The sequence below is a fragment of the Uloborus diversus genome, chromosome 9 (assembly GCF_026930045.1).
Source record: "Uloborus diversus isolate 005 chromosome 9, Udiv.v.3.1, whole genome shotgun sequence".
In the NCBI taxonomy this organism is placed as follows: domain Eukaryota; kingdom Metazoa; phylum Arthropoda; class Arachnida; order Araneae; family Uloboridae; genus Uloborus; species Uloborus diversus.
Window position 1 is genome coordinate 146595709 of NC_072739.1, and position 15652 is coordinate 146611360.

At 35.4% G+C, this 15652-nt stretch overlaps 1 protein-coding gene across 1 annotated transcript in view; it reads right to left on the bottom strand.

Annotated features, from left to right (window-relative positions):
• LOC129229439 (BOS complex subunit TMEM147-like) overlaps nucleotides 1–15652 on the bottom strand; it is a 40306-nt gene that overhangs the window by 14764 nt on the left and 9890 nt on the right. The window contains 1 exon segment of the mRNA XM_054863749.1: nucleotides 11570–11708. Coding sequence (XP_054719724.1) covers nucleotides 11570–11708 — 139 coding nt within the window.

Consider the following 15652-nt stretch of genomic DNA (forward strand, 5'->3'; position numbering starts at 1 on the left):
TGTAGCAGCAAAAAAAAAAAAAAAAGAGAACCAACAGAATAGCTCAGAAATTTTGAATTCTGGTCAGCTGTCTAAGGTGACAGAGAACAGCAAACAGGTTATCCTTCCCTTCAGTGTTGGGCATTAATCAACTAAATCCTCTATCGACTAAAGTAATCTGACTCCCATTTAGTTCAGATTAATATTTTAAAAATTTAATTCAATTGCAGACGAAGATTAACGTTAGTTTAAACTAACTCGTTAGTTGACTAAAAAAATTAATTTAGTTCAGATTGATTTAGTTCAGATTAAATTAATCAGATTGAATTTAGTCAAACTAATTTAATCAGATTGATTTAGTCAACTAAAGTAATCAGATTAAATTTCGTCAGATTAAAATTTATACTAAATCTAATCAGATTGAAAAATATCTACACTGTGAAAACTACAGATTGCGTTTGGATTCTTTAAAGGGTTCCTTTCTCTTCTCCCCCCCCCCCCAATGAATATTAAGTAGCTCCTAATGTGTTACGGGGGGACATTGGGGGTTGGGGGGCTGCCCCCCTTACCGATTTAAGACCTTAAAAAATCAATAATATTTAAAAACACCCCCTTTGGAGTGACGCAGTTTGCGACATGACCCACACTACCCCCCCCCCCCCCATTTGGTACACACTACTGCTTTTGGTCTTCCTTATCTTTATCTTTATCTTTACTTATAATAAAGCTGAAAGTCTCTCTTTCGGGAGGATGTCTGTAGGATGTCTGGATCTCTGTGACGCGCATAGCGCCTAGACCGTTCGGCCAATTTTCATGAAATTTGGCACAAAGTTAGTTTGTAGCATGGGGGTGTGCACCTCGAAGCGATTTTTCGAAAATTCAATTTTATGAATTTTCTATTAAAATTTTAAGGCCTTTTTCACATAATCTTTACTAATAATAAAGCTGAAATTCTCTCTGTCTGGAGGATGTCTGGATGTCTGGATCTCTGTGACGCGCATAGCGCCTAGACCGTTCGGCCGATTTTCATGAATTTTGGCACAAAGTTAGTTTGTTGCATAGTGGTGTGCACCTCGAAGCGATTTTTCGAAAATTCGATTTTGTTCTTTTTCTATTCCAATTTTAAGCCCATTTTTCACAGAAATTTAATAAAATGGGAAAGAATTTGTTCTGAAAATTATCTTTCTTTATCTTTCTTTTCTTTACTTCTTTATCTTTCTCCTTTTCCTTTCTTTTTAAATACCAAACCTGAAAGTCTCTCTGTATGGATGTTTGGATCTCTGTGACGCGCATAGCGCCTAGACCGTTCAGCCGATTTTCATGAAATTTGACACACAATTAGTTTGAAGCATGGGGGTGTGCACCTCGAAGCGATTTTTCGAAAATTCGATTTTATTAATTTTTTATTAAAATTTTACGCCCTTTTTCACATAATCTTTACTAATAATAAAGCTGAAAGTCTCTCTGTCTGGAGGATGTCTGGATGTCTGAATCTCTGTAACGCGCATAGCGCTTAGACTGTTCGGCCGATTTTCATGAAATTTCGCAAAGTTAGTTTGTATCATGGGGGTGTGCACCTCAAAGCGATTTTTTAAAATTCGATGTGGTCATTTTTCTATTCCGATTTTAGGAACAAAATTATCATAAGATGGAAGAGATTACCATAACGTGGAACCATAACATGGGCATAAGCCAATTGGCGATAAAATTCACCATACATTATTTGTAAATATACAGGCGGACCAAAAGACCTTTTAATTTTCTATTACGGGCAAAGCCGTGCGGGTACCACTAGTACTGGAATAAAGGCTTGATATTTTTCATATCCAGAAAGCCGATGCCTATTCCCTATTGCAGTTACTTATATGAGGGGATGCCCCCCTCTCAAAAAGAAATTCACTCCACTCAAATTATGGGGGGTGGTCAAAAATGCGAAAATTTTCCAAAAACAAATCTTAAAATTTTGAAGTCTGTGCCACCCGCCCCACTAATCCCCCCCCCCTGTAGGCCACACCACTTCTGATCTTATTCGAATAAAATGCTTGAATTTTTTTATCCAGATGGCCGATGCTTGTTCTGTTTCAAAGTAACTTACTTAAGGGGATACCCCTTCTAGATTGTACCCCCCTCAAATTACGGGGGAAGGGGGCTCCCCCCAAAAAAACATAAGTACAAATTTTTTTCAAAAACAAGCGCTAAAAATTTTAAGTTTGAACCAACCTCTCCACTGACCACGCCCTCCAACCCCCCCCCCCCCGTAGACCACACTGCTTCTGGTTTTATTGGAATAAATCCATTTTTTAAAATCCAGACGGCTGATGCATGGTCTGTTTCTGAGTAACTTACATAAGGGGATAAACCTCCTTAAATAAGAAAGTCCCTCATATTCTGGGGGGCTCCCCCACCTTCAAAAAACCTATTAAAACACGAAAAATTTTCAAAAACAAACCTTACAAATTTGAAGTTGGCGCCACGGACCCCGTTAGTCTGGATCACCGGATAATCCGGCTCGATCGATTTGACCGATTTCCCTTTACATTTAAAGAGCGATCGTCAAAATTAGAGACGTACCGAGTAGCACTTAGGCCGAGTAGCCGAGTACCGAGTACTCGGCCTTTCACTACTCGGCCGAGTACCGAGTTACCGAGTACTCGGCATTTCACTACTCGGCCGAGTTAACAAGTACTAATTATGTTTTAAGAACCACTGACAAACATGTGATCAATTTTGAGCATATTGGAATAGTTGTATAGACCTCTTTGTCCATATAAAAGTTTTTAAAACTAAATTCCTGCTGAAATTTAATTTCACATTATTTAAAAAATTTTGTTTAGATCAAAAATTTTACAAAAAAATTATTTTTAAAATTAAAAATAAATAAATAAAAGGTATGATTGATTAAGTTGGAATTAAGACAAACTATACCAATCTATTTTAGTTCTAGTCCGCCAAACATAAATAATTTTTAAAAGCAAATAAAGCAAATGTGCAGGAACACTGCAAACACGTGTTTCTGCGCTACAAAGGAACGTCTTTATAAGTGCATAAAATGTGAGCTAAAGAATGTAAAGACATTCGGCAAAAAAATCTGACTTTTGTTGGACGCCTTTAAATCTACAAGCTCGCATTTTGTGCATTGAAAAAGGAATTTCCTGTAACGCCAAAACATGTGTCTGCAGTGTTCCTGCACTATGCTTTTAACGTTGTTTTATTTCCCTTTTTTTAAGCAAAAGATTTTTTATATTTCTTATAACTAATTTTTGTTTGTAGCAAAAATCTATTGTTTATGTAAAAATTCTATATTTTCTACACTTACCTTTTTTGCACAATTTTTAATAAATAAGTTTTATTAACTTTGGGGGACATTAAAATAAAGATTTATTCCATTAAAGCATTAAAAACTTCATTATTCTCAAAATTTAAAATTGACTTGTAAATGATTGCAGAATATTAAATATGCTTGCGCTTTTTTATAAATTTTAATATCTGTCTTGGACAATATTCAATTTTTTGCAACTACTCGGTATTGGCCGAGTATCTGATCAAAATTTGGCCGAGTACCGAGTACTCGGCAAATTGGCCGAGTATGCCGAGTACCGAGTAGTTACCGAGTACTCGGTACGTCTCTAGTCAAAATTCCATAATAATTATTTATTTAACCCTCTCATGGGCAAGACCGTGTTATGTCGTTGATTGAGTTCCCTTTTCTTTGCAATGCAAGTTTTGAATCAATCTGTTTTACTCGATAGGGAAAAAATTGAACTGTCACAGGAGAAGATTACAGACTTTGTAATAACAAAGTAGACATGTTTACTGTTTATTTGTAATTCTATGTGTTTCCTTTTAAGGTGATTTTCAGTGAGTATGTTTTATTTTGTTTTGTTTTTTTCATTCTCCGGATTTTCGATATTCCGGATTGGGTCGGATTCCAATTAATTCAAATTATCGAGGTTCTACTGTAATGCCCCCCCCCCCAAAAAAAAATTAAAAAAGATTATTACATTTTCTCATGGTTTTGATATTTTTTTGTATTTTTCAAGCAAACGTTCAAAATTTTCCCCGCGGTGGGGGGGGGGGGGGGGGGGGGGGGGAGCGGGTCCTGACCTTCATGACCCCTCTTTGTATCTGCAATTGACATGCACTTGGACATAAAAATATACTCGGGATAACAAGTTACACTTATATACTCGTATATACACGTATTTACTTGTGTTTGCACGTACTTTGATGTACATACACGTGGCAAATACAAAATTAGTGTGTAAACGTATATACTCGAATTAACACGTTTACATACGTGTATACACGCACATATTCATATATACACGTACTTACTCGTATATACACGCATTAACTCGTGTATGCATCATAAATATGTATTTTAACTTACAAATACAAATGTACGTCTGTACACGAGTATACTCGGGTTAAACAAGTATCTACATGCATATTCTCGTCTGTACACGTACATACTCGAAAATACAAGCATTTTTTCTTATATGCACGCATGAATATATATATACACGTTTAATAGCTAATTTACCTCTGTACACGAGTACACTTGGGGTAACACGTATCTATACGCATATTCTCGTGTGTACAAGTACACACTTGTATATACACGTATTTACTCGTGTAAAAATGCATAAATATGCATATACGCGTAGAAATACAAATGTACCATTGTACACGAGTATACTCAGATTAAACACGTATCTTTACGTCTTTTCTCGTGTGGAATCGCACTTACTCGTTTGTACACGTATTTTCTCGTATATGCATGCATAAATATGTATATAAACGTTTAAATACAAATTTACCTTTGTACGCGAGTTTAGTTGGGTTAACACGTATCCATACACAAATTCTAGTATGTACACCAACATACTCGTATATACAAGTATTTACTCGTGTTTGCACACATAAATAAGTATACAGTGTGTATCAGTACAGCGTTTACATACTTTCAGGGCAGATACAGTGCACCTAGACGCGATAGTGACGACACAAAGCGTAAGACAGGGCACGATTAAGAGGAGCAAACATGTTTATTATTTTTAATGCAGCAAAAATACTGGTAAGATTTGTCTGGTGCATACAACAGATGTTGCTACGTAAACCGAAGAATCAGCTGACGGTGCATGCGCACACGTGGTTTTTGTTCCACCAGGAAGTCCGGGACCCGCCCGGTATTTTTGCTAAACTTCGATATTACGGGCGGGGTCGTAATTTCGAACACCTTCTTTGATGATGATCGTTGGCCCCTTAATTTTCTTTTTCCTTAGTTTTTGCTGTACTAAAGGTTCTGAACATGTTCTCTTTTCTTATTCGTGTTTTGTCTTTTTGGTGATTGGTGTTGTCACTACCGCGCCAGGAAAGTGTTTTCGACCATGCATTGCTATGTGTTTCCCCCCGTCTAGGTGTACTCTATCTGCCCTGAAAGTCTGTAAACGCTGTACTGATAAACATTGTGTACACTTAGAAGTTTGAATATAAATCCGTGCACTAATAGACTCGGGAAATACGTATTTATACTTAAAATTTCGTGTTTACACTTACGAACTCGTATATACACGTATTTACTTCTGTTTGCACGTAGAGATACAAAATTCCTGTAGACACGAATATACTCAGGTTAACACGTACAGCTCCGTATATACACGTACACACTCGTATATACACGTACTTACTCGTATACACACGTACTAACTCGTGTATGCACGCATAAATATGTATTTTAACCAAAAATTCAAATGTACCTCTCTACTCGAGTATACTCGGGTTAAACACGCATATTCTTGTATGTGCACGTACATACTCGTATATACTTGTATTTTCTCATGTATGCACGCATAAAAATGTATATGCAATCTTAAATACAAATGTACCTCTACACACGAGTATACTCGGTGTAACATTTATCTATACGCATATTCTCGTGTAAATACAACGACCTCTACACACGAGTATACTCAGTGTAACATTTATCTATACGCATATACTCGTGTGAATACGTACATACTCCTATTCTCTTATATGCACGCATAAATATCAGCGTTCGCGCTCAACTATCCGTAACTTGGGTCCAAGTGTTGGAGCATAGAAAACATTATTGAGGGTGATGGTAACTAATTTTCCATCTGATTCAATTTTAAAAATTACTTTCCCAATGCCCTCTACTTGGCTCTTCACGTTTCCTATGGCTACCTCCATTTGTGTGTTTTGTACAGGCTCTAGTTCGGCAAACAATGACTTATCTCGACAAAAATGAGATGTACTGCCGCTATCCAATAGCCATGTATCCTCACATTTTGGGTAGGTAGTGTTTGCAGAAATTTCGTTTTCATTTACTGAACAAAACATTCCTGCCTGAGGGTCTTCTTTGGTTTTGAATTTAAAATTCTTATCCTGTTTTACTTTGTTACGGCTCCAACACCTCGACGCAATATGCCCTTTCTTTTTACAAATGTAACAAACTTTATTTTTAGCAAGAAATTTACTCCTACCATTTGCCATTCCGGAGTTTCCGGGTTTTGAAAACATTGCCGAATTTTCTACATTAGGCTCTTCGGCCAAATACCTAATCCTGCCTTCCTCAGCCAGTAGTTCGTCTTTTACTTTAGAGAAGGTAAATCTCTCTTTTTCCCATCTGTAGATGGCTTGAACAATACTGCTGAAATTTGGAGGTAAATGCCGTATCAATTGAAAAGTTCTGAGTTTTTCTTCCATAATATATCCATTTTCGACTAATTGGTTAAAAATTCACCCCAACCTTGCTGCGAATAATCCCACCGTTTCACCTTCTTGCATTTTGCAAGAGAAGTAGGATTCCCATAGTGCGGCTACTCTGGCCAAAGATGGGGGTTCAAAATTTGTCTTAAGGGCTTTCCAAGCTTGACTAGGATCTTCCAAATTATCAGTTAACCTTTTTATGTCTTTTTATAAGTTTAAATAGATGACGGCTAAAGCTTGGCCACATCTTTTTCTGTCAGCACTAGTTAATTCCCCTTCTGGTTTCTTTTGGGTAATCTCCCATAAATCCCTTTCTATGAGCACCATTTTTATATCTTTGGACCAGGTAGCCCAATTATGGGAGCCCAACTTCTCAACATTTCAATAATCTTTCTCCATATTAAAAAATGATTCGATTTTCTCCGGGCAGGTCAACCACACGACTCTGCTACCACCTGTTGGATATAATTTTAGATGTTATAGAGCTAATAGCCTACAGCTAAGCTGAAAATTAGGCAACTCATTTCCAACTGAAAATTTGAGGGAGTGGTCTGCCCGAAGAAAATAAAACATGAATCATTCTTTACACTGAAAAACATTTATTTAACATGTATTATAAAATGGTTACATTACAATAATTTGGTCCTCTGAAGAAAATTAAATTGTGTTAAATCAAAAGGATCTTACAATAAGTCCATGCAGGTGTCAAAAAGTCCTGTCGATGTTCCATAGTGAATCCCCACAGGTAGAAGGACGGCATCGCAATCTCCCCAGAATTGCACGCTGGTCAGTTCACACCTTAGGAGCCAAGTTCACCATATCAGGAAAAAATATCGAAGATGGACACGATCCTTTTTCCTCGGAGACCAAACGACCCACTTAAATTGGACTATAACTTTTCACTTTTTTGGACGTCATGGCAGCACGCGCTTCCAAAACTGAAGACATCAATAGTGAATCATTCAGAAAAGATCAGACCTCACCTAAGAGGCCAGTAGCAAAAACTTATGATGACATGGACGAACACATTTACAAACACAAACAACACAAGACGAGGAGACAAGTGAGAGAAAAAGTAGCGATCGAGCTACGGCCGGTCAAAGTATTTACAGCCAGATCCGACCTTGCTCGTAACAATGTGACGTTACCTTATTTGTATATTGCAAGAACAACTCAACCCGAAAAAACGCAGCTTGCAGGTTGCACAATTCTTATTTAATTTGACATTCAGCACCCAACACCTCAACATGGTTTTCTCATGTGATCGACATGTGCTTTGTCGGAAGTTTACCGACATCTGCCGAATGACGGCAACCAATCATAGCGTGCCACATATCTTTCCGAACACTTCCGATTCAAACTCGGACATTTGAGTGTCGGTGGCAGGTGGATGGGATTTCCCGTGCAAGGTTTTTCCCGGAATGGCAAAAGGTAAGTTACAAATTTTTTTTTAAACAATATTGGTGAAATCCTTCAAGAAACAAAAAATAAAGGCATTTAGCCCAACAGAAGTAACACAACGCAAAAATCGCGATCGCAAAAACGAAACATTTTCTCACATGAGTATGAAAATTGCTCATTTGCAATCTTAAATTAGAAAATTTGACTTCATTGTGACTCTTTTAAAATATCTGTGTTGGCTTTGGTGCTACTTTTAAAATTTCGCCATTTTCAAAATGGCGCGAGCGATTAATACGTGACTTTTGCAAGTCCAAATAAAAATAGCCCCTCAGAAATAGGTGAATTACTAGAAAATGACCAAGGTTAAAGTGCTTTTGTATAAAATTCATATTCATAAGTAATTTAACAAGAAAAATTTTAGGTTCGGAACTTTGTGTTTTGTGCGATCGGGAAAATGTTCGCCATTTTTTTTTTCACCCATCCTTTTATTGAGGATGCAAGATAATAATTTTCAAAAGTAATTCTGGTTAGGTGAATGCAAAATAGATAAGCTTTTACTTCTCAGCTGTCCTGTATCAATCCTGAAGATTGCATTGAAACCACTCTTACTTTTGATCTTTATTGTTGTTTTCAGGAATTTCCCCGAGATAAAAGTTGAGGGAGAACTTAGTCTTAGAATAGAGTACAATGGACTATTTATGAACTTGCAATATTTTGCTCCTTGAGCTCTGCCCAGGAGGTCACTGTAAGCTCCAGTCTTATCACTAAAATTCCATTGACTGGTCAACAGTAGGGGTGTGTTTGAATAGCTGATACAGAGATAGGGTCATTTTAATCCTTTTCTGTTGATTCTCCTGGTCATTGAAGCTTAAAAGCATTCACTAGATAGATCTTCAGCATTTTCTACAATTTTTTTTCTGGTTTTTATCTTTTGGGTGTTCTGGGTCCCTAGGACCCGAATTTTCGCGGAAGTTGCGTCCCTTTCCCGCGAATTTGTGTAAAAAACCCGCTATAGCGCTTAAACGCGAACCCTGAATATGTATATTCAAAGCAAATTTCTCTGTACACGAGTATATTCGGGGTAACACGTATCTATACGCATAATCGTGTGTACACGTACATACTCGTATATACACGTATTTACTCGCTTATAAACGCATAAATATGCACATACACGTAGAAATACAAATGTGCCATCTTACACGAGTATACTCGGGTTAAACACGTATCTATAAGCCAATTGTCGTGTGTGCACGTACTTACTCGTATATACACGTATTTTCTCGTATATGCCTGCATAAATATGTATATACACGTTTAAATAGAAATGGACCTCTTTACACGAGTAAATTCGGGGTAACACATATCTATAAGCATATTCTCGTGTGTGCACGAACATACTTGTATATACACGTACTTTCTCGTATACGCACGCTGGAATATGACGTAGAAATACAAATGTACCATTTTACACGAGTATACTCGGGGTAACACGTATCTAAACGCATATTCTTATGTGTACACGTACATACTCTTATATACACGTACATACTCGTATATACACGTATTTACTGGTGTATGCACACATAAATATGTACATTTACTTAAAATTTCAAATCTACCTCCGTACACGAACATACGCGGGATAACACGTTTATATACGTATATACCCGCATGTAGTCGTATGTACACGCATGAACTCGTGTATGCTTGCATAAATATATATATACACGTAGAAATACAAATGTGCCTCTGTTCATGTGATATTTATATTTTACGAATGTAATCTGAATTAAAAAAGTAATCAAATCAATTTGATTACTTTTAATCTGATTACTTTTAGTCTGACTAAATTCAATCTGATTAATTTAATCTGAACTAAATCAATCTGAACTAAATTAGTTTTTTTAGTCAACTAACGAGTTAGTTTAAACTAACGTTAATCTTCGTCTGCAATTGAATTAAATTTTTAAAATATTAGTCTGAACTAAATGGGAGTCAGATTACTTTAGTCAACTAATCAATCAATTACAAATTTAGTTGATTTTTTTAGTTGATGCCCAACACTGCTTCCCTTCCCTTTTTCTGAAATAGAATTGACCACAAAGGATAAGTGACACAAAGTGACCACTCCCTTTCCAAATTCTGCGAAGAAAACTTCTCTGTTCTTGAGATGACAAAAGAGGTGATTCTTTGCACTTGCTTGGAAACAGACAGTTCAATAACATTTGATTGTTCTGGGACTCGGCAGTATGACCTTCCAAATTTCAAAATGGGGTGTTTTTTTTGTTCAGAATAGGAATGCTTGAAAGTGGGGAAGAGTACACTCATACCAAGAATTGAGCTTGTGAGAAGGAATTCCAAAATATTTGTCTGCACTTGTAGTTTGGAAAAGACGGGTGGCATACAAAAGAAATGTGGGGGGGAGGGGAATTTTTTAATATGGATGTTCGTTAAGAGAAAATTTTAGATGATAATAGAAAATGAAAAAGAAAAAAAAAGTGAATTAAAACTGACTTCGGTTAATGGAGAGTTTTGGTTAATAGAGGTTCAGATAACAGAGGTTCTACTATATTGACAAACTTGACAAATAGTGATTCCCAAAAGAAGTTTAGCAGTTTTAGTTTGAAAACAAACAGATCTTCAACTGCAATCAGACAAAAGAAAAAACAACCTCTAATAATTTATCATGCAATTTTATACAGAGAGAGCTTTCCTTAAATTGGTATGATTTGCCAAATGTCTCAATATTTTCTTATTGCTGCATAAATAGATAAGTAAAGATAGATTGATGCCAACTGAGGAAACAAACAGACTGATGTTTTAAATATATAAATAGAATGAGAGTTACAAATATGAATGCTAATTTGAAAAAGTGGGAATAGGGGAGCAAGCCAAGGACGGCAATCTTTCGGGGATGGTAAATTCAGGCCCCAGAACAAGATCGATGGTCCAAAAAGTAGAGAAGAGATTTAAAACTACACAAAAAAAGAGACAAATATAGACCAGAAAAACATTTGAAACAAGGACGAAGCTAGATATCCCTCTATTGCTGACAAAATATTGAAGCAAAATAGATTTTTTTAAAAAAAATTAATCGTTGTTTTACTTTTTATTACTGTAAGGTATCACTGTAAAAAATAAAAAATCTTTTTGAAATATTATAATGCAATGTGGCTGCCAATAATTCATTAATAAGTGTTTAAAAATATTTATTAAAAAACCATTCCAAGCTTAAATTAACTCTACTTCTGTGAGTCTTTTTAGCAGAATTGAAATTCCAAACAAAATTACAAAATCTTGAATAAAGATGGGTAAGGATTGAAAAATTCTTACCCCGTCTAGGAAAAATTGAAGATCCTTCATAGTATAACCAATCTACATTGTGCAATAAGAGAAAAGTCCCAAAAATATTAATAAAATGATAATACAAAAAATCAATAAAGGAAAGACATACCGTTAAAGTTTCAATACGGCCAATGCTACTAACTTCAGTAGCTGGAAAGAATGTTGCTAATGCTAACATTTTACAAAGTTGAGTAAAGAGGTACATTGCACCAGCTTGAATACACTTCCAAAAGACTCCATATTCAGCTCTGCAACGGAAAGTTAAATCAATTGTAAAAAAAAAAAAAAAACAAATATCAATGTTAAAAAGTTAGAATGATGTTACAATACATCAGGAAACTTAAAATAAAGCTTAATACATGTACAGTCGAGCCCACATATTAGAATATCGGTCAAAAGAATATCCCGCTTAATATATTTTCGATGTACCAAACTAACGTAACATGCTATTTTGATCCGGGTTAATAGAATATCCCGCTTATTAGAATTTTTTTTGCAGCAAAATGGCTATTCCATTAAGGGGGTTCAAATGTATATTTCCAAGACCATGACAGTACAAATTGCAATGCAAGTGCTCAGTTACTAGAGAAGAAATCACACCTTTTACTAAATTTCAATATTTCTGTCTGTGTAGAGTAACTTGTTTTAGGTGCTAAATCGTTTTCGTAAGAACACAAAGGGATGAAAAGAAGATATGCTGATCCCCAAGCAGAATACCATAGGATGTTCAGCAATGCAAAATCATTTGACCAAAATTGTTCTGTAAGTACTTTAAGCATTGTACACAAAAAAAGTGACATTTTCCACAAAATAGGTGTTAAAATTCAAAATCATTTTATAGGAGTTTTTTTTTTTTTTTTTAAACTGGACTGTTGCTATTTATTTCGGTGGAAATGTTTGGAATGCTTTGGAGAGCAGTTTTGCTGGTCGAAATGTATCATTAAATTGAGGAAATTGTTAAATTGGGTATTGTTAAATTGAAGTTATACTGTACCAAAAAATTTTGTATCATTGCCAAGTGGGTCCTTTTTACCCTAAAAAGTACCAATCTTATTGACAGGCAGCATTTAAATGGGTCGTCTATAGGCATGGTTGTCCTATTTTGTCCACCCCGTAAAAAACTGCCCCGGACAAAACGTCATTTTGTCCACTTTTTCGGTAAACTGAAAGATTAAGTTAAAAGTTTGAAGTTTAAAAATGATAAATATAGTATATAATTATAGTATTGAAAATAATAAGTAATTAAATAGATTCTTCCTATTCAAGTAATATTTTAATGTAAAAATAGCATACATAAATATGTATATAAACAACTGATTGAAAAATATTTTAAAGTGAAAATGAAAAAATTAAGATCTGTTAAAGTTTATGCAAGTGTGTACATAAATCAAATGAGTGTAAATAAGTTATAATACATGTAATAGCATTTATGAAAACAAACACATCAGCTGTAAATTTTTTTGTTTATCTGTAATGTAGAGGTTTATTGCCCATAATATTTTAATTTATAAAATTAAAAAGTAGAAACAAAAGTTTTTAAAGGTTAGAGTCTCAAAACATTAAAAATCATATTTTAAAAAAAGGGGGTGGGGGGGGGACTACTAGATATTTATTAAGGAAATGTTGACATGAAGTGAAATCTGTTCTTGTAATACAAATGTGATGATCAGCAACAGATTCTGAACCCGTCTACGCTGTTCCTAGTCAATTTATTAGTCCCCAATGAAGATTAATAGCCATTTTAAAGCTATCTACCCCCTTACTCATTACAAGGGCATATATAAGGGAGGGGCTGAGAGGGCCCGGGCCCCCTCCGAAATCTGGAATTTTTTTGGCTAAAGGTAATTAGTTATTTTTGGTTTTAGTTGCGCACAAAGAATTTCCATACTTTTAGCTAGAAAAAATAATAATAAATAATTATGATAATGATAGTAAAAATTATAAAAAGTTAGATCAGATTTCCGAATTGGGTGCCGCAGGAGGAGGTGAGGGGTGTCGAGAAGGGATTATGGTAACAATAATATATATATACTAGTCGACCCGTGCGGAACTCCGCACTGTGCTTCGAATCGTTTCATAAGGTATTTCGCTCTTTAAGAATTTCAAAGGAAGAACATTATGAGGAAGAACCGAAAAAAAAGTAAGCTTAGAAGAGAAGGCATGTAATTTAAAGACATCAGTAACAAAACCTCGTTAAATACAACGTTGGGATAATTTGATCATCGCTCACCTTTTGGTCGTACATATTTTTAATTCAAACATAAATATCATTAAAAGTGTGGCTGAGTAGTGACTCGTGAAAAAGCAATAATTGTGCATGTAAAAAAACAGGTTGTGGCAAATACAGTCCTGCCCATGTGAGCATCTGAGGGGAAAAAAAGAAATATTAAAGAGATATTTATTGGCACGGATTCGAATTGGCGCCATTCTGATTAACAGCCCGACACCCCAACAAACCTAGCAATTGCGCCTTCCTTTTCGAAAGATATTCATTGAAGGAATGCGTAATGAAAAACAGCAAAAAAGCTTTTTGCCAAAATAATAATAATAATAATAATAATAAGATCATGCTTCTATGTTTTGTCATTAACCAGCATGATACGATTTAAAGTTATTCGAAAAGCATGGAATTTGATTAAAGAATGACGAAGATCTTACGTAGTGATTGAAACGAACATTCTAGAGACAGACCCTTTCCCCCAGGATTGGGCGGGAGGGCGCCGCGCCCAACTTGCCCTTTGATTCTTAGAACGCGCCCAACTTGCCGTTTTATCGGTAAAACGGCACCCTAATTGCCTTTTTGTTCATGAACTGGCATCCTTTGGATTTAAGATTTTTACTAGAAAAAAGAAGGAGCCAGTGTCCCTTTCCATTGTTTTCCCACAATGACTTTCTTCTAAGTGAAAACAGCAGACATCCGCCCCTCCCCCTCGCCTCTTAACTAGGATTGCCATTGAGCTGACTATTAGAAAAGCATGCCTTCCATTATCATTTACAAGGGATAAAAAGTGGTCTACTGGGCATTCTAGAGACTTAACAATGTTCTTCCAAGGACCTTTCACTTTTGGGAACACTACTGATAAGCCACTGCTGAATTCCCAGAATCACTTCCTTGCTCCTTGCCTCAGGCTTCCCATCGCCCTTTATTTAATAATGGAGGGCTGTAGCGAAGAATACTGGCTGTCATCCTTCCTCCTTATCGCTTCATGACAAGGGAAGTGTTTCTTTGTCCAATTGACATGTATGTTAAGAAAACTCTATTTCTCTTCCAGCCAGATAAACGTTAAGCTAGCCCTGCATTTTATAATCTTTCAATCAAATTCATATTTTTAATAGTGCTTTTCCATTTTGAATTAGAATTAAGTAGATGCAATGGAGCGCCACAAATCCACCGACCTAAAATCCGCCAACGTCTAAAATCCGCGCCATTTTTTTTCCCGTTTTTTTTCTTGCGCTGCGAATTTAATCTTTTTTTTTTTTTCTTAAATTTTATTTTAGTGTAAATTAATCAAAATCACGATTATTTGCTGAAACAGCTGTTTTAGCGGATAATATGCTCTATTTTATTATTGTGCTTTATACGCACGCCGATAATTTTTTTTATCTGAAAAATACGTTTGTATTTTTGCTCAGTTTTCTTCATATTGTGTACTACTCAAAAAATAATAAGAAATATTGAAAACTGAAAGCAGATGCTAAAAGATTGCTGCAGATTAACAGCAAAACGCTAATATTTCGCGTACACGTGGCATCAAAGAAACGCAAAAATATGACAAAAATAAAAAGAATTCAGCATTTAAAAGTCAAATGTGGATGATTTTTGACATTTCAAATGAAAACAAATGACTTTTAATCGTTGAAAATAAATACTAAGTGCTTTGAAACTGGTGCTGTTTATTGGTTTTTGTTTCCTTATGGTGGTGGTTACTCCAAGAGCAATTATTACTTTTGGATTTAAAAGTCTTAAGTTACAGCTAGTAACAGCTGAAAGAATTAGTTTTCCGCCCCCTCCCCCTTTTATAGTTCATTCTTTGTTTTCCAATTTAGAAATCAAAACTAGAAATTATTAAAATAAAAAAAAAGCAGAATGTCCAAATTTTCAGATCATAATAATTTGTTTTACTTATGTATGCTTACAAAACATTATTTAGCCACAAGCAGAAACTTTTACTTTATATATTTATTGTTTAGA